The 23,995-nt window shown below is 40.5% G+C and overlaps 2 protein-coding genes and 3 pseudogenes across 4 annotated transcripts in view; 4 read left to right on the top strand and 1 right to left on the bottom strand.

Moving 5' to 3' along the window:
- The first annotated feature begins 2,546 nt into the window (after positions 1 to 2,546).
- Positions 2,547 to 4,195, top strand: LOC120430546 (uncharacterized; annotated as a pseudogene).
- Positions 4,196 to 10,388: 6,193 nt separating this feature from the next.
- Positions 10,389 to 13,235, bottom strand: LOC120430541 (uncharacterized; annotated as a pseudogene).
- LOC120430540 (uncharacterized) lies at positions 12,895 to 13,603 on the top strand (annotated as a pseudogene).
- A 433-nt stretch (positions 13,604 to 14,036) lies between these two features.
- LOC128093722 (116 kDa U5 small nuclear ribonucleoprotein component-like) lies at positions 14,037 to 14,348 on the top strand. The gene has a single exon (XM_052711424.1). The coding sequence runs from the start codon at positions 14,037 to 14,039 to the stop codon at positions 14,346 to 14,348; it is 312 nt and encodes a 103-aa protein (XP_052567384.1).
- Positions 14,349 to 15,166: 818 nt separating this feature from the next.
- The window catches only part of LOC120430545 (protein cramped), a 129,977-nt gene continuing 121,148 nt past the window's right edge, over positions 15,167 to 23,995 (top strand). For 2 of the 3 annotated variants that reach the window (XM_052711359.1, XM_039595660.2), the window contains exon 1: positions 15,167 to 15,323. The gene's annotated coding sequence lies outside the window, so the exon portion shown is untranslated. Of the gene's footprint in view, positions 15,324 to 15,440; positions 15,586 to 23,995 lie in introns of those variants that run through there. The other variant, XM_052711365.1, reaches the window with a different exon arrangement.

Here is a 23,995-nt window from a genome sequence, read left to right as displayed (position 1 = left end):
TCCTGTCACAATCATATTTGGGATTCGGGCTCAGTGCATCCAGGGGATCATGCCCTGAAATGTACGCGAAATTCACTCATTTTGTTACATCATGCCAACATATACTCGTTCATATTACACAGCAAAAAAAAAGTTGGATTTGGAATGTTGAAAATTTGGTTGGTTGAATATTACTCATTTTTTGAGTGATATTAATCAAAAATTGTGTAAAAATGTGAACCTGATGAATATTCATCAGAAACTGATGAAAATTCACCAATTCCTGATGTAATATTACACATTTTTTTCGCGACAAAATCTGTCACCATTTCCTGATGAATATTACCCTATTTTTTTTTCTGTGTACAGGGTGAAAATTAATTGAATATTTTATCAGCAAGTGGCGCTACATCCATTCAAATATACACAAAAGTGAGATTTCTATTTGTAATTTAAAGCATTCCACTTTGTCATATACGTAGAAACATATTAATTCACCGTCTTCAGCTTTGGATCCAACCCAAAAGAGCTGCGGGTCATTTTTTCTAAACTCTCAACTGCTGACTCAAGGTTTATATTTCCTTTAAAGAAATGAACACTTTCTAGACTTGTGACAACTGCTGATAAAAGTTGAATTTTCCTTCTAAAGTTGAATTTTCTTCATTAAAAAGGGGATAATGCGCTTCAGCGGTGGTCACAACTCAAGCGAGTTTTCCCTTCCTTTAAAAATATTCACCTATATCAGCAGTCAAAGAGTTTTCCCTTCTTTAAAGAAGGGAAAATTTAACTTGTATCAGCAGTCAAGAGAGTTTTCCCTTCTTTAAAGAAAGATAAATTCAACTTGTGTCAGCAGTTATCACAAGTCAAAAGAATTTTCGCTTCTTGATTGGAGAGAAAATTCAAACATATAGGGATAATTAAACTAGTGTTAGTAGTTATCACAAGTAAAGAGAATTTTCCATAATTTAAAGAAGGAAAAATTCAACTTGTGTCAGTCTTTGAATAATGGAAAATTCTCTTTACTTGTGATAACTACTAACACGAGTTAAATTATCCCTATATGTTTGATTTTTCTCTCCCTTTCTGTAGGGAAAATTTCCTTGACTTGTGATAACTGCACGGAGAAAAAAGAGTTCCCAAAATCGTGAACAAGCGTTCATGAAAATGGGAACCTCGAACAAAGTGTTCAAATTCCATGGTACGATTTTGAAAAACGTACCATGAAATTTGAACACTTTGTTCGTGGTTCTCATTTTCATGAACGCTTGTTCACGATTTTGGGAACTCTTTTTCTCCGTGTGCTGACACAAGTTGAATTTATCTTTCTTTAAAGAAGTGAACACTTTGTTTGATTTGAGATAACTACTAACATCAGTTGAATTTTCCCTTCTTTAAAGAAGGGAAAACTCTCTTGACTGCTGATATGGGTAAATATTTTTTTAAAAAGAAGGGAAAACACGCTTGAGTTGTTGTGACCACAGCTGAAGCGCATTTTCCTCTGTTTAATGAAGAAAATTCAGTTTTAGAAGGCAAATTCAACTTTTTTTAGCACACAGAAAATAAATGATGGTAATATTCATCAGGAAATGGTGACAGATTTTGTGTAAAAAAAAGATTAATTTTACATAAGAAATTGGTGAATATTCATCAGTTTCTGATGAATATTCATCAGGTTCACATTTTTACTATTTTTTTAGGTAATATTACTCAAAAAAGAGGTAATATTTAACCAACCAAAATTCAACTTTTTTTCTGTGCAGTTATGGCAAGCCTAGAAAGTGTCCCTTTCTTCAAAGGAAATATTAACCACAAAGTAACCCAGAGTGACCAGTCCGAAGAAAAGTCATTTCAATTCTTGGCTCCATAAATGTCGAATATATTTGGCTCAATCTAGGGCTCAAGGCTTAAAATAGCCCTAGGAACAATATTCAGCATGTGGAGCAACATTTTGAACAAACGTTTCAAGTTCTGGGCACCCATAGCCAGCAGTTTTTAAATCAAGAAAAAAAATCTTAAGGAATGAAAAAATCAGCTTTCGCCGGCAGTTATCACAACCTAATGTGGTCTTCTTAAAGCAATTCCAATATTAGACTTTATTTTGAAATTTTAACATCATTATGCCAAATGACCATTATGCCAAATGGTCATTATGCCAAATGACCGTTATGCCAAACGTCCATTATGCCAAACGGCATTATGCCAAACGGCGTTATGCCAAACGGCATTATGCCAAATGACATTATGCCAAATGGGATACACCCGATTAAGACCCTGCCGGAGAATGACCAGCACCGGGCGAACGCGTTGAAGCACCTGCAGGAGGGCAAATATCAGGAGCTGTGCCAGCCGCTGGGGGACCGCAGGAAAGCGGTCATCACTGGGTAGTCAGAGTTGAAGGTGGGTGAGGCCGAGTGGAAGGTAGAGTCCGAGGACGAGGTTGACGTCGAAGTGATGGAACGCTTCAAGCGGATGGCCCTTAACTTAAAGTACCAGCACTCGAAGATAATCAAGCCTACGCGTCCTTGATTCCGGCGTTCTGGTTGACGGTGTTCAAGAATACTCAGACCATGGCCGACATGATCCAGCCGCACGACAAACCGGTTCTGACCCACTTGACCAAAGTGGACATCGTCTGCAAGACCGACCCGATGAGCTTTACGAAACAGTAAGCGTTGCACCATCGACCAATGAACCGTTTAACATGAAAGGGTTTAACGTTGCCAAACGACTCGTTCTTGAACCCGCCCAGGTACAGGATGACGACAAGAACGTCGTAGACGAGAAGCAGATACTCCTGAAGACGGACACTTCCTGCGCACCCGTATATCCCGAAGGCTATCCTGTACTACACCGGCGAGGTGATGGACGAGGACGACGACGGTGAAGAGGAGGACGAGCGGCCCCAGCCGGCCAAGAACCAGAAGCACCGCGGTGGTCACGGTGGCGGGGCGGCAAGTAAAGGACGCCTAAAATCCGGTCGAGTGCCAGCAGCAGTAAAGCAGCGATGGAACGTGAGTGAATCGACGGCAAAAACGCGTCGCTGCTGGTTCCGGTTCAATCGAAACATTGTGGCATCTCGCCTCGCATTTTTACCCGCCCACAAAATTCAGTCCGCCGGAGAAAAAAAAAAGAACGGGCATCCGATTTCAACTCGGGTTGGCAAGAAGAAGCATAAGACTAAGGGACCGTACCATGAGGCAAGTCCGGATCTCCGGGAACCGGTAACACTTGACTTTCTTAGGCCGTGTCCAATCAAACGTCGGCAACGCAACGGTCCAGTGCGTTTTTGGGTCGGATTTGGTTTAAAAAATCTCGGCGATGGTCCGAAGCTGGTTCGCGAGTTGTTCCGTGTGGCCGACGAAATCGACGCCGTCGGTACCATGGAGAGCGATTCAATCTAGGGTGGTGGGCGGGAAATTCAGCGAACTTTGATTTAATTGCTGAACCAGATAGCAAACAAGCACAATAGAAAACTAGCAAAAAATAAAATAAAATGAAAAACTAGCAAACTGGCATAATAGGAAAATAGAAAGAAAAAACTTAAAATATTCTGCTGCCGTTGTGAACTGCTGACAGTGATAAGCTTCCACCAGACTACATCGGTTCTCCAGTGATGGTGATTCCAGGCCGTACCAAAACGCTGCCAAAATGGCCCTGCGCGACGTAGATATTCCGAAGTAGATTAAGCGCAGAATGGCTATGGCCATTATCTAGCAGGAGGCCAACGAGAATGCGAAAGAGATCGACGCCAAGGCCAAGGAGGAGTTCAACATCTAAAAGGCCCCCTGATCATGGAGAACTACGAGAAGAAAGGGAAGGTCGAGCCGCAGAAGAAGAGCGAGTTTTCAAACATGCTGAACAAAGCCCATTTAAAGTTACAGAAAGTTCCTGAGAATCACTTCGACGGAATGCTGGAAGAGTTCAGTACCCGCGATCCGTTCCTTCACATCGAGGTTATCAGCAAGGGCTTGCTGCAGATCACTGATGCCCAACTGATGCAGAACGTGCCGGCTTCCGTTGAGCAATCCCAGAAGACGTCCGGCTAGGACTTCGAGCCACGCTGGATACGGACAACTTTCCGCCCGAGGGCTAAACCGACCTCGACCTGTTCATGCAGTCTGGAGAAACTAAGATTTCCAACATTTAGTGGTCCCAGCAGGAGCTGATCCCTGCGATCGTCCTGTTTGGTCGATACATCAACCGCATGTTCACCAACTAATCCACCTTGAAGAGACACAACCCCCCCCCCCCCCCACCCCTCTCCTCCACCTTCTCATCATTTATTACCGCGGCGCGGTCGTGCTGCTTGCTATAAGTAAGACGGTTGCGAATTTTTAAAGGTAGCACACGTTGAGATATGTAAGGTCTGCTGAGGGTTGAGCCATCCATCTGTGTTGCTGTGTGGTCCTGAACTCGGCGACGTTGTTCTCCAGTTGTTGGCATAAATCTGCTTGATACCGGTTGAGAAGCTGCCTTTCTTCCTATCGTACCTTCCGGGGACTTGTTCTCGATCAGGCCATCGTTATCCATGTCCCACTCGAGGGGGTATTCTCCAGCACCAGCTTGCAGGCCGGATACATTCTCTTCAAGTAGGAAATCGCGTTCGGTTCGCGACATCCGGTTCCGGAAGCTCTCCTTGTTGATGAACTCTATTGAGCTGAACTTGCCCGCATTGTCCGCCTCTAGCTGGGTGTAGTAGTCGCGGTACACCTGCAGGATGAATTTGGAGTTCAGATCCTTCCACTCGTACACATCGTGGATAAGTTACGCGTTGATCATCTCGAACGGTTCCTCGTCTGGAATAGTTGTACGACCAAATGAAAAATATGAACAGAAATTATGTAGGTTAACTTACCGGGATCACCCAGGTTGTGCGGTACGGAACTTTCATCTTCCGCGGAATGGCCTTCCTATCGTAGAGATGCTTTCGTCCCTAGGTTATCTCTCGCTGTACAGCAGTTCGATGGCTTTGATTTCCTGTTTGGACGAAGCTTCTGCTCGACCAACAAGCAGAGCTCGATTTCTTGGCCGACGTCGTTGAGTACGCTGTGCCGATAGATTTTGATGTGCTTGCCAGCGTTACCCAGCAGTTCGATATACTAAGGGGCGGATTCCACCAGCCCGGCTCTCGAACCTGCCTTCTTTTCAATCGTTGTCGATGAGTTATTTCATGTTGAATGCCGACCGAAGCACTTCCGTCGCCGTGCTCGCAAACAAACACACCCGTCTGCTGGCGAATAGGAAAGTTTTTCAACCGGCCTCCGCAAATCCGGTTACTTTCCTTTGGCATGAGGGCCAGGTCAGGTAAACTCCACCGGATCTTCCTCTTGCTACGGCGTAGAAGGGCAAATTGCGCGCCAGCGTCCGGGGATCGAGCGGAGATGAATACGTGGAACCGGATGCGGACTGGAACAATTTGCGGGAAAACAGAAAATGTGAACAAAATGTGTTCAGGTCTAACGGATGATGGTATTTTTTTCGATTGCCTCTACTTTGGCAATCACTTACCATGATTTTGGCCGGTTCCGGCCGGGTTGTGGAAGGTTCCCGCAGAGGAAAAGATGTAATATTAACACGTTGCACAAGAAATTACAAACAAAAAAAATGTTGACAATCTGCCTGACAGATTTAGCTGTCAAAAGAAGGGAGAGAAAGAGAAAAAAATGTGATGGCGGCCGCTGTCACGCTGGTAGTAAGCAGTTTGAAAAATGTATGGGGGAAATCAGAAAAAATTAAATATTTTTAATATAAAGCAATACTTGAGGCCGAGATTTGACCTGGTGAAAGCTATTTTTTTTTTAAACTACCAGGTCAAATTTTATTCGGCTGTGATATGTAGTTTCTTATGGTACGTTCGTTTGAACAGCCAGTGTGGCACTGAGTGCCGCTCTCGTCGGTGCCAGTTTTGGTTCAAACGAACATTCTTTTTCAGTGTGCATGGAACTCGCATGAAACTGAAAAAATATCGAGTGCGGCACTAGAGTTTCAGTTCCAAGATGGCGGCGAAACTCGTGCGGAACTAGCGCGAGTTTCTTCAAAGAAACACTTTGACAGCTCTGAGTGCAGCACTCAGTGCCGAACTAGCCATCAAACGAACGTACCATTAGATATTTGCATAATAGTCAATTTCTCAGAACAAATTTGAATTTCTTACCACCAAACGAACAGCGCCATCTATGAGAAATTTTGGCCCGTCGGGTAATCCATTGTCAGGTTTTTTTTTTTTTTTTGTGGGGATCTGTTTGTCTGTGAGCGAAGTCGGTTGGTCGGTGAAGCGCTCCGCAGTGTTTTCGCGTTTTTCGGGTTTATTTTGCTAACTTCGGACGCGAGTGTAGTGTTTAAATACAAATTGAGGAAGCCTTTTTCATAGTAACATGGAGTTCATTGATTTAAGCTGAGTTAAAATTCATTTAGCGTCGAATTAAACGACAAGATTGTGTCTTCGTTTTACTTTTCCATATTACATTATTCTTATTCTATCGACGGTTAAGTCGACTGTTTGGTCGACTGTCAGGGGCTAACCTCACAAGCGTGAGCGCGTTGCTGATTGGTTGTTGTGATGTATAATGACAGTTCTTTTTCACGTAGTCAGAAACGGGAAATCATGGCGAGATTAAAATCCAATTGGAAAGAAAAGTTATTTACAAAGGAAGAAAGGAAAGTGATTTGCGTGTGTGCTCTGATGAAAGTTTAGTTTTTTTGGTTTTATTTAGATAAGTTTAAGCGACAGCCTTTTGCTATCACAGTGTACATAGTGAAATTTGCTCCTGATTTGTGTTTCGTCGACGTGAGTTTAGGCAGTATGTTGGAAGACGGCAGCTTTACACTTGACGCAAGGCTCCTTTTGGATAATGTGATTCAACACGTCGGCTTAGGATGAACCCGGTGAGTTTGTTCCGAGCTTTCCTTTTCTTTGATGAACTAATGGGCTAGATAAAGTGAAATCATAATTAATTTTGAGCTAGAAAAATGTGTAAACAAGTTGTTAGGTTTCGTTCTTTTAAAAGAAGTGAACATTGAAATTGAAGTAAATTTTAAACTGATAAATAACGACTCCAAAATTAACCACTTGTGAACTATCTTGAACAAAAAGGGGGACAAAGTAATACACATCCAAATTTCTTTGTGAACTAGTTTTTTTTTTATATTGAATTAGTTTTCAGCAGGATGACCCCTTTATGTGAAAGCAAGTGAGTGTAAATGATCACCTCTTAATCTCATTTGATTTTGTTCGATCTTTCCACAGCCGGCTGTCTAAGAAAGAACCTTTCCAAAATTAATTTCCTCAACAATTAAACGGGAATCTCTCAACAGCAGAATCTGATAACTTGCCTTGAGAATAATATTTTCATAATAAACTAAAAAGACTCAAAAAATCTTAAAACTGGAATCTTCTCAACAGCAACATCTGAGCTTTGAGATTAATACAACATACTTTAAAATTTTAATGGAAAATTAAATAAACGGGAATTGTCTCAACAGCAGCATCCGATTGCTTGCCTTGAGAATAAAATGGTATCCGTTAATTTCATCTATGCCACTGGTCGTATCGCTTGCTTAGGGCGAATCCCAGACCTTTACCCCACACAACTACCAACTCCACGCTAAATTCAATTAAATTTGGTCAAACGGTCAATTTGATCGAGTTCCACAATAGGGTTGGGAAAAAGAGCCTGCGGTTTCGCTACCTTTTTCTAAGTAAGTCAAGCATCAACATTTCCCGTGCTCCTAATCCTTATTCCTGCCCCGGTGAATGGTGGAGATGGGAGCGGCCGGCAATGGATGGCTCTCATGGTGCTGCCTGTCCTGTTCGAGTAGAATTGGTTTTAATTCCCTTTAATCAATTTCTAAGCAACCTGGGCTGGACAATCATCACATATACATGACGAAATCCAGTCTGCAACCCGCTAAGATCACCATCTCCATGCGAATGCGAATGCGAATGCGAATGCGAATTTAATTGTCAGGTTTTTTGTTTTTTTTTCTTGAAGACTGATTGTTTTCTCTCTGAATCATTTGCTTCTAGTTTTGATGTATTTTTCCATGAATTAATTTTTCTGTTTTTACATAAAAAAATACTTTGTGTTTTTTTTCTTTAGAAATTTTGTCCGATGGTTTAATTGACTTTTATTAAGAGTTTGAAATCATACATAAGAAATCCCTATTATTTGAGGTTCTGGAAAAGTCGGGAAAAAGCCGGGAATTTGAAAATGGGATTTGAGTGGTCACCCTGTAAAATACATTTCGTAGATTACTCGTTCTAATTATTCTGAATATTTTAGTGATTTTAGTTGTTTAGTTTTAAGTTCGGATAAGTTGTTAAAGTGATGTTTTCATTTTTTTTACTGAAAAGCTTTCTGTTCAATGCAAAAATTTCAAACAATTGGAAATAAATAAGAAAATATGAACAGTGAATTATAAACGAATGGAACTACAAAGCTGAAAAGCATTTAGGCATACGGCATACCACTTGACATGTAATAGAAATGTAATTATTATAGGAAAGTTCAATAAAGATATATTTAACTCAAAAAATACCAAATCGTCAGAAAACGCATTTTGATAAATCGGTGCACCAGCAGTTATTTTACTGCTGTTAAATTATATGAGTTGTTTTATACATTCTTTCAAACATGACCAGCGCTTTGGAGAAGATGATGTTTATTTATTTCTGTGATTTTTTTTTGCATTATTTTGAATATGAGCAGTAATTTGTCAACAAATTATTTTTCTAAAGAATAATGTGTGTAAGTTTTTGCATTATTTTCAACATAACCAGATCTTTAAAAATAAGCAAGTTTAAAAAAAAAATCTTTCAGATCTGCCTTCTTTCAAACATGCCCAGTTCCTTGTAGAAAAGTTAAATAAATATTTCTTTGAGGCTTATATCTTTTCAAACATGAGCAGTTCTAGAAAATGAAATGGTACAAAAATGTTTCTAAAATAGTGTGCGTTCCATTGAATTATTTTAAAAGATGATGGTGATTAATTTCTATGAGTTTTTTTTTCATTGTTACGAGCATGAGCAGAAATTGGTAAACGTGGGCAGCTTTTTGAAAACAAATAGATTTTTAAAACAATAATTTCTTTGACTTTTTGCGAGACTTTTTGCAATCTTTAAGCATGAGCTGGTATTTGAATAAATCAAAGAGATGTTTTATTTTGAGCATTAGCAATCACTATCTTTTAAAAGAAAATCCAAATTTTAACGAACATATTTTTTTCTTTGCTGTACACCGAAAATTGGGTCCTAAAATTAGGCTCAAATTTGTGATATTTTTGTTCACAACGATAAAGCTTATTTTTCTGATTACAATGACCCTTTGTACGACCGCAATGGATTTAATTTTCAAATCAATTTAAAAAAAAAAGGGGACCATAGTTGATCCATCGAAAAAATGTTGTCTTGTCAATAATTTTGTTGGGGTTAAAATGAAAAAAAGTCATCAGAAATGGGTTTTAATCGTGTTTTTTACCGTTGTACATAAAAATTGGCATAGGGCTTTAGTACCCAATTGGCGTTTACGTCCTTGATGCTAAAAAGATTAACATTAAACTCATGTCTATATTGAGGGCCCCTTGGCACTTCATTTAAAAGGCGAATATCGGCAAACATCTCCAGCAAAACGTTCACGCTTACTGGGGGAACTCAATTTTTAAGTTCGTTCAATCAAAATGAAGTTCGGTTCATCGATCTCAATTTTGAGATGAGTTTGTTTTGATTTTATTTAGCAAATTTGAGATCACTTAACCGAACTTCTTTTTGCTCGATGACTTTGATGGATCTTGAAAGTGTCAGTTTTGGACTTAGCGTTTTACAGAGTGGACGTTTTGCGGTAAGTTTCGTAGCAATTATTTGACAATATCATCATGTTTTATGTTAAAATTTCTCAGCCACGGGGCAAAGGTGAGGATGTGAGAGGATGCCGGGACCGGTCACCGAACGGGAACGCCGGAGAACCGTTTTATGGACTGCGGGGAGGTTCTTGCAATCGCGCCGGAATATCCAGGTCGGCGGGTCGAGTTAACATGGTTAACGGCGATCCGATGATGGGAGGTGTCCCCGGAGTACGGTTCCCGTTGGTTGGTTCCAGTTTGTTCGCGCAAAACTTGTAATTCCTGTACCGGGAGGTGCGCTTCGAGATTTATTGGGCAGATGAGAAGGAGGAGGTGGTGAGGGACGAAGGGCTGGAATAGATGCTGGATCCGGAAGTTAAACGGGTTTCGTCCCGTCGAGAGGACGTCCTTGGCCGAAGAGAATCGCTTCACGTTCGGAGGTAGGGAAAGTGGCATTTGGGCAATTTCCGGCAGCTTTCCAGATCAAACTCCGGAATCCAACGGGTCGACTTTTCCTTTGCGATTCTCATCGGAAGATCCAGTGCTAGCAAGAACGTTTCGTGGGCATCTTTAGCCTTGGCCAACAACAGTCTGTTGAACGTATTATTCTGCGCCAAACGGTTCTCGTAAAAGTTCTTCCGCGCCATCCGCTGAACCGCCGGCTTCAGCTTCCGGAACGTGATCTGCTTCTTCTGGTTGTGGAACATGGCGCAGACGGTGTCAATGCACTTGAACAGCTCGCCCAGATAGCGGTACTTGTACAACAGCTGCAGCGCCGGACGGCCCGAATCCGCCAGCATTTGGAACCGCTGGTAGGCCGGGACCTTGGTCGGGCTGGTCGTCACCGGGGTAACTTTCGAGGGCGGCTTGATGGGGCTCATCAACGTGGCCAGGCGCTTCGGCGTGACGCCATCCTCGGGCTCGGCGGAACCGGCTTCTTCCTGGTCTCCAGCCGTACATTCTCCATCTCCAGTCTTCAGCCAATTCTGCGCTCCGGCTAAGCTTCGCTTTGATCTGGTCCATGGACATTTCGCTCACGCTGGGGCCGGCCACCGGAGCCGGAACCGGCGCAACCTTCGTCGGTGTTTTCATTCCCCGGTCCACATTCCCGGCACTATTAGCTGCGCCGAATTCAATCTTGGCCGACGCCGCCTTGGCCGAACTGGCCTGAAGACGCTTCTTGGGCAAGTGCATCCCCATCTTCAAGAACTTGACCAGCTTGGGATGCTCCAGCATCTCCCGGGTCTTCTCGTCCACCTTCACCGCTCCAATACGTTTGATGGAAGTTAATTTCTTGTATCTTTACAGAAATTGAATCATTTCTGAAAAAAACGGAGCACTTTCCAGCGTCGTCGAAACTTTCGCCAGGTTGCAGCAGCACCAGCCAGAACCTGATTCGAAGGCCGCATCTGTTTGGGGTGAAGTCGGTGATAACAGCGGAGACATGTGTCCGGAGAAGGAGCATTACATGATGGATCTTCGGTTGCAGGTTACGGTGTACGAAGCGAGTGAGTTAGGACTAGCAGGAGAACGGCTCGCTAAAGGCTTTCCAGCTGGTGGAGCCATGCGCGTTTGGTGGCGGAGGAACCGTTCGTGTTTAACCTGAAGATCAACTCGGAGAACATGACAAAATGTTTACAGTCGGCGAAGTACATATATTCAGAGATTACGTTGTTTGCTGAACCTGAACGATAACACCTTCCTGTGCAAAGTCAGGCAGCAGCCGAAGGAGGCTCAATGATCTTCGGGTATTCGATACTCCGCATGCAGAATGGAAGCTAGTATCCGAGCTTACACTTGCCGAACTCCAGCTTAGTTGTTCCCAGCCACATTACCTCCTTGCTTAGGACGTCGTGCTCGGCACATGGACATCACAGTACAAGTGGCCGAAAATCCCGTACCAGCTAGAGCGTGCCTTCGACCTTCTGGAACCCAAACGTCGCTGCACCGTTAGCTAAGCTATCGCTGAAGGCTACCTCTAGAACGAGCTTCGTGGCAATGGGCAGCTGTACTTATCCAACTGCAACACATTCCGTAATCGCGTTTACCCTTCGGACGATGTTTTTTTTAAGTTTTTGAAGAGACTGGACAAAGCGTTTGGAGACACGAGCAGGATGGACGCATGAAAAAGGTTGAGAAGCAGCGGATTCTTTGGTTAAGAAGGAAAGTGCTTGGGGAATTGGTACGCCTCGAACAAGAACCGCTGCGGCTGCCGTCATACTTTCTCGCGGTAAAGGTCATTTCATTGAAAAGCGGACCAGCGTTCCATTTTGATAGTCTGCGACGGCTGTTACCAGTGTCGGAGAGCGAAATAACTAGGCGATTGGTTTCTAAGAAGTTCAAGTACAGAATGTTTTATTCAAATGTCTTTACTAATTAAGTTAACTACGATCGGTCCAACTCCACAGCTTGCTAGATCCCAACACTCCTCCTCATGCTGCGTAGGTTGGGGAACTCATCAACTTCTTCCTCAGCATCTCAGCTTGATCTTCGACAGCGGCTTCGTCAGTACAGCAGTTACCATCTGGTAGGCCTCCGACTACGCAACTTCTCCGGCTTGGTCCTGATGATCGCCATCCTGGTCCTTCGAGCTCCAATTCTTCCGTGGCCTTCGGATCCTGCAGCGTCCGCTCAGCTTCGGTCCGAGTACTGCATCCCGCACAATCGCTTCAGCAGAATCACCTTAGACGTCAGGGTGACCGTCTCAAAGTGGTCCTTCAGGGCGTTCCAGCAGAGTTTGGCCGTCGTCGCATTCTTGATGAGAGGCAACTGGATGTCCTCCATCAGCAACCCGATCGTGGCCCGCGCCTTCTGGTCACCGTTGTCCCAAGCTTCAATCTCCGCCGAGTTGAGCACGACTTGGTCCGCGCCAGCAGCACCATCCGATCCGGAACCGACAGCCGCTCGCCATGGAACCGGCTTCGTTCCGACTACGTACCGCCACAAATCGTCCCGGATGAGCAGGAACTCCACCTTCCGTTTTCAGCTGCAGTAGTTGGTTCCATTTAGCTTCACCACTCCAATCCGGTCCATCTTCAGTGGGGGTCTTTAAAATTTTCTTCGTGAAAAAACTTCTTGATGTTTGTTTCGTCGCCTGGTTACAGGTGCAGGCCCATAACCTGTCGGAGAGCGAAATAACTAGGCGACTGGTTTCTAAGAAGTTCAAGTACAGAATGTTTTATTCAAATGTCTTTACTAATTAAGTTAACTACGATCGGTCCAACTCCACAGCTTGCTAGATCCCAACAACCAGATCATGTGAATTTAGATCGATCTATTCGGGACCCCTTTCCAGTACAACCAAAGAAAATGTGAATTTTGTTAGTGGCACTAATTTTCCAATTTTTATTTAGTTTTATTTGTAGGAAAAGTTTTAAGAAGATGTTCTGCAAATGTACGAGTATACGACAGTGGCGAGGTGCTCGACAGCAAGTTGATTCACGAAGACACGCAGGACGGGTCGTTATACAGGACGAGTCTCGCAGTTCACCACGGCGAGTACGAATTGGCGCAGACGACGCGTGACCTGCTCGATATGGAACTCACAGCGATGGCCGGAGGTGTGCGTCCAGGTCAACTGCTCGTCGAAGATCGGCGGCGAATCCACTCGGTACTCGACGTCCGTTTCTCAAGATCGCTGCGCTCTGGTGGTGCTACTGCGGTACGATCCCTTCAAATTTTCCCAACGCGTATTCAGAATCATCATCGATCGCGAACAGCAAGAACTCGTCGACGGAATGGACTGCCCGGAGAACATTTTTGTCCAGCAAGTCCTCGAGCAGCTTAAAGAGCGTAGGAAGAAGGTAGCGAGCGTTCGAACCGTTAACCAAGCCGCCGGCTCCAAAGCAGATTCATGTAACTGGCTCGAAAATGTCCACTGCGCCGTTTGCGGAACCGCAGATACGGTTCGATCTCGACTGTCGACGCCGAAGAGGAGCTGATGGAAAGTGCATGCTCCCACGAGTTCCGCAACAATCTGACCTTTGCCATTGAGGTGGCGCCCGGGTCAGGAATACCTTTAGAAGAACCCTGCCGGAGACAAACAAAGTACGCCTTCCCCGCCGAGGAATGATCTTCCACTCAACCTCTCCCAAAGCAACTCCAGCCCTAACGTTGAGTGGAAAAAAACCCTGCTCGGCGCTGTCAAAGATTCCATCATGCAAGGCTTCTAGTGAGACACGCGCGAAGGACCACTCTGCGAAGAACCCATCCGGAACGTAATGTTCAAATCCCGTCGTCATCGCCCAGGAACCGCTCCATCGCGGAGATGGCCAACCACCCACCGAATCGCCTACTCTGCCTTTGTCATGGCCACACCCCGCCGCTTGCGTTTCCTTCGTGTACACCGTCCTCGCCGGCGACGTGGCCGCGTCACCCAGGACGCACCTATCTCCGATTCCCCCCTCTACACCATCAAAGCATTCATCCCCTCCAGCGATTCGTTCGATGTCTTTCACCACTGGCGGATCGTCCCCGGCGATCCGCTCGACAAGAGCATCGTCATCCGGCCGCTGGCAAGTGTCACTCGCTAGTTCTCGTCCACCCGTAGTCGCTGGAACCGTTGCACCAAGTGCTGAAATGATAATAAATAATGAAAATGATAATTTAATTAGATTAAAATTTGAATAAAATCATCCAAAAACTAACCCAGAAAGACAATTTCCTTTTACCTATCATTCCGAACCGATATCCGTCTCCCGGAACCGTTTTTCTGCTTTCCCGGAGGATTTTTCCGGTACCCAGCGCATGTCAAATTTGACATCGGCTCCACCATGTTAAAATTAAGTTCGGGTACTCGATGTCAAATTTGTATGACTACGGTTTGCGCCGTTTTGCTTGGATCCACTCAAATTTGAGTTCCCCTGGTAAGCGTGTTGACAGAAGGACGTTCATCTAGTTTTGTTTACATTCATCGCTCGCAGATAATGAACTCAAGAAACGGTGACGTTGTCGGCAGAATGTATTAAAAATATTAATTTTAGTTTTTTCTTTATTGGGATTTTAACAAAGGAACTTGAAATAACATTTTACTTGCTCTTTTAATGAAAAATTGAGAACAATACAAATTTAAACAAACAGTCTATCCCACTTGTTCTAGTGGCAGTTCACGTTGAGTAAGAAAGGGATAGGCTGTTTGTTAACATCTACGGATTCGCCTTATTGAAAAGTTGATTCGGATTTGTATAAAAAAAAATCATATTATGTTGATGATGAGTACAAACTTTTACCTGTTAAAATTTAAATGTCGACCCACCTTGCCCCTTGTTGTTGTTCATCTGTCAAGTGTGAATGAACACTGTTCAAAATGAACCAAAATAACAACAACAACAACAACATCATCAGCAGCAGCAGTTCGCAAACAGAAGCAGTTGATTAAAATTTCGAGAAGATCGTTCCGAGGAGTGTCCGCGAATTTTGATTTTTTTTTTGTCGTGAAGACTAACGGAAATCGGTGAAACAAGTGGCGCGGACTTTCCGGTGTGATTAAATCGTGAAACTGGCGGCAGGTTAGTGCAAGTGTTGTTGTTTTTTGAGAGGGAAAAAGTTTTTGTGATTTTCCGCAGCTTACTTCGACGGAAAGGCAAAAGTGACTTGCCAAGAACTCACCGCCATTTTAGTGAAAAATTTAGGTCGTAAATTGTTCGATTTTTGTGTGGCAAGTTTTCCCGGGAAAAGCGTGTGAAAGCGGAGTTTTCCAGCTTTAAAACGAAGTGAGGCAGGCCGAGGTTGGACTTATTTGGTCAAATTGGGCGGACCTCGCAAAATAAGGTGCGAAATCGCGTCGAGAAAATTCCAATACAACCGAGTCGGGCATCGCAATTCGTGCCTGTGTTGGCACCCGAGAATATTACGGTTTGTTCAATGAAAATTTTATCGATTTTCGAAAAATTTCTTATTGAATAAAGTTGAAAATTTTCCTAACCCACCTGAAAGCACAAAAAAGTGAGAAAAACTCAAACAACTTGCCCAAAACGACTTGTTTGGCGCTTATCGAAGCAGGCTCCTTCGCGCGAGATTGTCTGAAAAAGGGCTCGCGTACTAGATTTCCTCGGTCGTTGCCTTCTTTGATCTCTCACTCGGCTTGCAATATTATCTAAATTTGGAAATCTCTTTGTGAAGTCTCTTTTTTTCACCCACTTATATTACGTAAAGCTCCGGAAAGTGATAAAAAATGTCCAATCTTGGCGCGAATCCGACGATCGATCCTCTCGCGAAGTTCCATCCAAACAGCAAACATTTAAAACAAGTTGAAAAAGCAAAAGAAAGTTCTCGGAATGGCCCCGAATGGGGCCCGGCCGATTTTGCCATGACGACGGCCATTTTTTGCCAAGTTTATAAATTTGTGAAATACTGAATTCCCGTCTTTTAGAAAATATCCAAGTTGGTTCTGAAAACTACTGCTAAAACTAAGGTCAAATTTTGTTGTGTTTTGGCTGACCATGGCCTACTTGAGCGGTGAGGACGGAAAGAGGTGCGACTCAAACGGTAATTATCGGCGGCAGGGTTTAATTGGCAGTGAGTAAGGTGGCAGCCGTGCGCAAATCACTTTTTTTCTCGCTTTACTGTGCCTTTCTTTTGCTTCTGTGGAATGCATTTAAATGCAGTGCAGGTGCACTTGGGCGGTTAGTGTTACAATAGAAAAATACCCTTATTGTTAGGGTATTTAATGGATTGCTTTGCCAGCAGTGAGACACACCCAATGTATTATTTTGATGGATCTTGATAAAATTGATAATTTATTTATTTTTGTTCTATTTAATGTTCGTTTTTCAAAAAAATGGCTTGCTTAAAAAATATGGAAATTAGATGAATGTTTGAAATCGTAAAAAATCTATGCAATAATAAAAAAAAACACATTTATAATTTAAATGTATATTAATCGAATTCAAAATAAAGGCATAAGTTTTATGTACGTTCTCTTACCCGGATTAAAATCAGAAATTTTCCAAATTTTTATCCGTTGTGCATTTTAAACTTACAAATTCCAATATTTCACTCGACACTCGTACATTAATAAAAGCTGACTTCTTCACTTTTCATTCGCAATTATCTGCTTGAAAAAAATGGAAGAAAAAATCGTTGAGTAGTTTAACAAAATTATAATATACAAGCCTTACCCGACAAACTTCGTTCTGCCTTTTTTTCGTTTGTTGACGTTTTTAGATTTTTTGCTCATTTAGCCTTCTGTGATCAAAATTTGATTTTACGTAACTTTCTCCATACAATTTGCCGATGCTCCGGAATCGGTTCCTGAGTGGCCGAAGTGTCAATTAGTTAGCTTATAAACCTTCCTTAGGCTTTTACGAACCCAACGCAACAAAAAGCACCTCGATCCGACGCTCCGTATTGAACTGATTCGCGTTCGAACAAAACCGTCGAAATTTTTTATATATATAGATTTACAATACATTTTTTTAAATAAACTATTCATATTTGTTTACTTTAAACTCAAAAAGAAATATAAATTATAAATTCCTGTAATTCAAAAATATATACCAAAAACAGCTGATTTATAGATTTAAGATATAAAGATTTTGTGCTTCCCTCACCTCAATGAGGAAAGGCTATAAAATCACTCGAAAATCGAACTTCATACTTTGACCTCCTACACGGAGAGACCGGCCTGGGCAAATCTAAGAAAATCTTGGTTAATTTAACTAAAAGTTAGAGTTAATTTTTTACACAGCTTTTTTTCAACAATCGATTGTTGATTTTGTTAACCCGAAATTGCTGACCACCTGTAACTAAAAGTAGCTAAAAAAAAAGTTGGAATTGCCATTTTTGTTGGTTAAATGGACGAAAAAAATTCTAGCAGTCGACTGCTAGAATATTTTTTTCAGAAAATTAACTAAAAATTTCTTGTTTTCAGCTTAAATATTGTGGAATATTCTGTTAAAAACTGGCTGGGACATATTTTTCAACTATTTTCAACAATTTTTTTTCGTTGTATCAACCGAAATATTTTTGTATGCAGCAAATTATTAGTGGTTTATAACAAAACATTTCATAATAAGACATAATTTTTGTAAGTGTTAATAACTATTTTCTTCAATTATCTAACGATATAGGCTGGGCCGTATTTCTAGCTATATTTTACCTAATGTCTTACTTGAATACAGAAAAATATTCGTACATGTAGTCAGTAATTTGCCGTTGTTAGCAATATTTTTATTGAATTTGCAGTAAATTTTGTAATAATGCCTCACAAATTAATGCTGGGTGTTTTTATTTTCGCATTTTTTCTGCGTTTTGTATTAATTTATTTAATATCAATAATGCTACTTACCAAGCTGCATTAATTTATCAACTACTTTTGGCAACACACTTTCACTGCATTTGATTCAATTTATTTAACGTACTCCGATTCCTGAAAAAAATATTTTGAGTTTAACTTACCAGTTTATTGTGCAGTTTATTCATAATTAACAACACAAACTAAACAAATCGACCGCTCTCGTTCGAATCCTGACTTCAAACGACAGACGTAAACAAACCCAAGTTCGCTTTTAAATATTTAACCAATTGTTAATTATATTCAACCAATAAATTTTTTGAATTTCCCAGATCCAAAGCTAATAGTCGAGCACGTTCATTCGAGTTCGGGAAATCTGTTAGCTTTTTGCCTTTAGCATTTTCAACAAACAGGTTATTAAATTAATACTGAATTTTCGTTAATTTAACTGAAAATTGGCAGTGACAAGTACGTTTTTGTTAAAATTTACGAAAGTAAAATCAACAATTTTAATTGTAAAAAATTCTGGGCACAGTCTCTCCGTGTCGACCCACCTTCACGTATACATATCGACTCAAAATCAAATTCTGAGCAAATGTCTGTGTGTATGGTGGGATGTTGATAAAAAAATTGTCACTCAATTATCTCGGCACCGTTCTGGTCTCATTCGATCCGTCTAAGGGTCCCATAAGTCGCTACAGAAACTCCGGAAGATTGTAAAAAGGGTGGTTTTTGAAAGAAACCCCGTCATGCTATACATTTTTAGAAAGGTAATTAACGAGCCCAAAGAAGATCTGATAACCTTATTAAAAGTAATAAGCACTTAAGTGTTATTGGCTGGATCTCAAATATTTTGATGAAAACGTTGTCCTAATCTACCATGTGACCCATCGTTGGATGCGTAATCAAAATACCATTCTAACGACAACATTGAAGATCTGACAACCTAGTATAGTATATTAATGTGAGGAAGGCACCAACTACACTGAAAGCCCGACTATGGTAGTTTTAAGAACATTTGCTAAAAATGCTGCTTTTTAAATTAACTGTGGCTTTTTGGTGACAGTAAACGCAAATATGGTAAAATGTACCATGCTTCCACAAAATTGCATGGTAGAAATTAAGAAATCATTATCATTCATTCATATTGGAGGTAAAAATTACCATGCCGCTCTCGACATAGTAAAACTGACTGCGTTAATCAGTCAATCCAAGCACGGAATTTAACCCTACAATATGGTAGCAACTACCATGGTTGGGTTTTCAGTGTACTGGATACCGCATCGTTTTTCAAGTTTTTTTTTTGAGATTTTCTAAAGCTCCAAATAACTAAAGGAATAATATTCATAGAAATTTTGTTCTAGAAACTAAAAGAATTTTCGAATCCGAGAAAGATGAAACAAAAATATTAAAATATTTTCTGATATGTTTTAGGGGACATCAATGCCATCTTTTCAGAAATTTCTAGAACGGGCAAAAAATCTTTGACCGAGTTATAAATTTTTGAATCAATACTGATTTAAAAAAAATCGAAATACTGGTCGCAAAAATTTTTCAACTTCATTTTTCGATGTAGAATCAAATTTGCAATCAAAAAGTACTTTAGTGTAATTTTGATTAAGTGCCCCGTTTACAAGTTAAAGACATTTTTAGGTAACTTTTTTGAAAATAGTCGCAGTTATTCATTTTTTAAAATTAGTACCCATGTTTGCCCACTTTTGAAAAACATATTGGAAATTTTTCTATATTTTGCTTTTTTAAACTTTGTTGATACGACCCTTAGTTGCTGAAATATTGCCATGCAAAGGTTTTAAAACAGGAAAATGATGTTTTCTAAGTCTCACCCAAACAACCCACCATTTTAAAATGTCGATATCTCAGCAGTCCGATTTTCAATGTTAAAATATGAAACATTCGTGAAATTATCCGATTTTTTTTAATAAAATATTTTATTTTTTATTTTGAATCAAGACCAAGCGTCCCTGCACCGTGCGGTACACGCGGTTCACTTGTACCTCGGTTTTGCTTTGTTCGGTTTACACCCGTACCCGACTCACTCGAGCCGAGGGTATTTTGGTCATCGTACCAGCGAACCAAGACTCGCGTCGGCTCGTCGCCTCGGTTGTGTGTCTGGCACTCACCAGTGGCATGAACCCAGCGTATGAGCCAAGATGCTTCACTCGGTACGTGCCGTGGTACGCGCTGGCGTCACAAACCGAGTTCAATACCACGGCGCGTACCACGGTACGTACCGAATGAAGCATCTTGGCTCATACGCTAGGTTCATGCCACTGGTGAGTGACAGACACACAACCGAGGCGACGAGCCGTGATTTTCGTGGTGCGCTGGTACGATGAACAAAAATACCAACACACAAATGGGTTCAGGCTCGTACCGAAGCTAGAAAACCAAACCCGCGGTGTGCGGTGGCACTGGCGCATGGGAAGCTTGATCAAGACTAAACCTTTACATAACCTAAAAAAAAGAATATTTAATATTTCCAAATCAATTTTTGAGCATCCAAAACGGTCAATTTTCGCAAAGTTATGAGGGCTTTTGTTAATTTGATTTGGTTAACCGCGGTGGATTTTCTTGAAATAATTCGAACTGTCAAAAATCCACCAAAGGATCTACCGGTGGATACTTTTCTACCACAGTTTTTTGTGCGATCAATGTGGTAGATGTTTTGGTGGTGGATTTTTGACAGTTCGAATTATTTCAAGAAAATCCACCGCGGTTAACCAAATCAAATTAACAAAAGCCCTATGATCATTTGAATTTTGTAAAAATTGCCGGTCCAAATCATTTTCTTCAACCTCGGTAAAAAAATGCAGTAAAATCGTCCGGACTCAAATGAGCACAAATATTAACAAAACAAAACAAAACAAAAATTGGGTCCTAACCCTAATGCCCTATGTACACAATTAAAACCCATTTCTGTTATTTTTTTTTTCATTTTGATACAAAAAAAAAATTGACAAGACAACATTTTTTCGATGGATCAACTATGGTCCCCTTGGAACGAGCTGTCAAGAAGTGCCACAAACTTATTTTTTTTTAAATTGATTTAAAAATCCATTTTAAATCCTTTACGGTAGTACAAAGAGTCATCGTACTCAGAAAAATAAGCTTTATCGTTGCGAAGAGTAATATATAAAGGAAAATTTTAGATTACTCATCCTTAATTGCAGTAAATCATGCTTTTTAAGAATTTTAAATATTTAATCTTCATTTCTGAAGTTTTTTAAGGTCCTATAAACATATGCAACACAATTGCTTAAAGGACCTTTTCTAAACAAACAAAAAAAACTCTAGAACTTTGGAATTTTTCGATTAAGTATTATCAGAATTTTTTTAATAGTTGAAATTTGAATGTTTAAATTTTTGTTTTTTTTTGTTTATTTTCGTTGAATATTTTTTAACTTTTCAAAAAATTCTTAATTTTTAAAATTATTAAACTCTTTATTTTTTTAATATTTGAATTTCGCAATATTCGCTTTTTTAATTTTTGTGTTCTTAATTTTTTTGATTTGAATTTTTTTTAATAATTTTTAAATTTTGGGGTTTATAAACCTTTAATCTTTTATTTTTTATATTTTGGACTGATTCAAAAATCGGAATTTTAGAATTTTGCAAGTATTGCATGTATGAACACGAAAAAATGAGGTAAAGTTTGTACCGGCCAACAACTCAAATGGTGCGCTAGTGTGTGAGATTCGTAACTGTTTTTTTTCCATATTTTTTAAGGAAGCTTTTATGGGGACCATCCATAAACCACGTGGACACTTTTTTGTGAATCTCAACCCTCCCCCCCCCCCCTTGTGGACAATTGTCCATACAAAAAAACCTTTTTTGTATGGATCGTGGACAATCGCCATACCCCCCCCCCCCAAAGTGTCCACGTGGTTTATGGATGGTCCCATGCTAAAATTGAGTTATGAACCATAATTCTGAAATATGAATTCAATTGAAATTGATTGAGTTTTTTTGAAAAGGTCTTCTAAACTATTGTGTTTCATATGTTTACAGCAATGCTGTTAATCGTTGAATCAACGTCATCGATGTCGATGATCGTTGATTTAAACGTAATCGTAATCGCAACCATCGTTGATTTAATCGTCAACGTCAACGGAGTCGTTGATTTAAACGGCGTTGATCAACGCGTTGATTATCGATAATCAACGAGTTAATCAACGGCGTTCTTTTATAGTTTTCTAGAGTTTTATGAGGAAAGAACGATTTTTTTCATAAATGTTTTGATTGGGAAACATTCTCAAATTGATGTGGCATGGTTGTTCGGGGATCCGGGTGTACCAAGAGGACCGAAGTGACCGGATTTTAAACGTAATTTAAGCCTTAGCTAATTGCTGGTCACTCCCATCTCCACTTTGGTTCCCAAGTCCAACCAGGATTTTCTTATGTAAATGACACCGATGACGGACAATTGAGAACCGAGATATGGTCGGATTTTCACCGGAATTATTGTTCCGGCAGGTTCAGTAAGAGTCTCGCTTGGCTAAATATCGACACAATTTGTTTTTCTATGATACAATACTGAATTGACCACTTGACCCATGTTCCAGACAGAACCCAAATTAAGATTGGCCAAGATGTCAAACTTCGTGACAGACCGGAGTAGCCTACTGTTATTGATCAATGAGTAAACAAAATATTTATGACCTACTGTGATTGGTTTTCGGCACCACGCGAAAGATTTATCTCTTGGGATTCGATCGAAACTCATTAATCACCAACAGTAGGCTTCTCCAGTCTTTCACGAAGTTTGACATCTTGGCCAATCTTAATCTGGGTTCTGGAACATGGGTCATGTGGTCAAATCAGTATTGTATCATAGAAAAATAAATTGTGTCGATGAACCCGCCGGAACAATAATTCCGGTGAAAATCCGACCATATCTCGGTTCTCAATTGTCCGTTCTCGGTGTCATTTACATAAGAAAATCCTGGTCGTACTTGGGATCCAAAGTGGAGTGGAAGTGACCAGCAATTAGCTAAGGCTTAAATTACGTTTAAAATCCGGTCACTTCGGTCCTCTTGGTACACCCGGATCCCCGAACAACCATGCCACATCAATTTGAGAATGTTTCCCAATCAAAACATTTATGAAAAAATCGTTCTTTCCTCATAAAACTCTAGAAAACTATAAAAGAACGCCGTTGATTAACTCGTTGATTATCGATAATCAACGCGTTGATCAACGCCGTTTAAATCAACGACTCCGTTGACGTTGACGATTAAATCAACGATGGCTGCGATTACGATTACGTTTAAATCAACGATCATTGACATCGATGATATAAACGCCGTTGATTTCAACGATTAACAGCGTTGGTTTACAGGACCTTTTCAAACAAAAAAAAAAAACTCAAGAATTCGATTTAATTTAATTGAAATGTTGAAGAATGCATTTTGTTATTTCGCGATTTCGCGGACAGCGTAAAAAAAGTACAATGTTCAATGAATATTTCATCCACAAAGCCTTTTTGTGTGAATAATATTAGTTTTCAATAAACAAGAATGAATTTGAACAAAATAATTTTTTTTTCCCATTTTATTTAGGTAGAATTACAAAAGAAATGAGATGATTTAAATTTGGTATATTCAAGATATATTTTTTTTTATTTCGTTCTTTAAAATTAAACCTTTCTAGAATATGTATGATTTTCCTAGAGTCCCGTGAAACTTTCACGAAATGTGATGATTTGGGTTAATGGTTCCTGTGTAAATTGAAAATTAAATGGATTAATTTAAGATTTTGATGCAGATTGTAAAAAAAAAAGATTTTAATTTTTTTTACTGTACACGACACGACTGGAGTTTTGGAATTATGGTCCCAGTGAAATAGAAATTTTAAAGCGTGAAAAATCACTAAGCCTACACATAAGCACTCAAAAATGAAAAAAAAGCATTTCTAAACGGCGCAATT

This window comes from Culex pipiens, chromosome 1 (genome assembly GCF_016801865.2).
Source record: "Culex pipiens pallens isolate TS chromosome 1, TS_CPP_V2, whole genome shotgun sequence".
Lineage (NCBI taxonomy): Eukaryota > Metazoa > Arthropoda > Insecta > Diptera > Culicidae > Culex > Culex pipiens.
The sequence above is the reverse complement of the archived record's forward strand: the minus strand, read 5'-3'. Positions and strand labels throughout refer to the sequence as shown.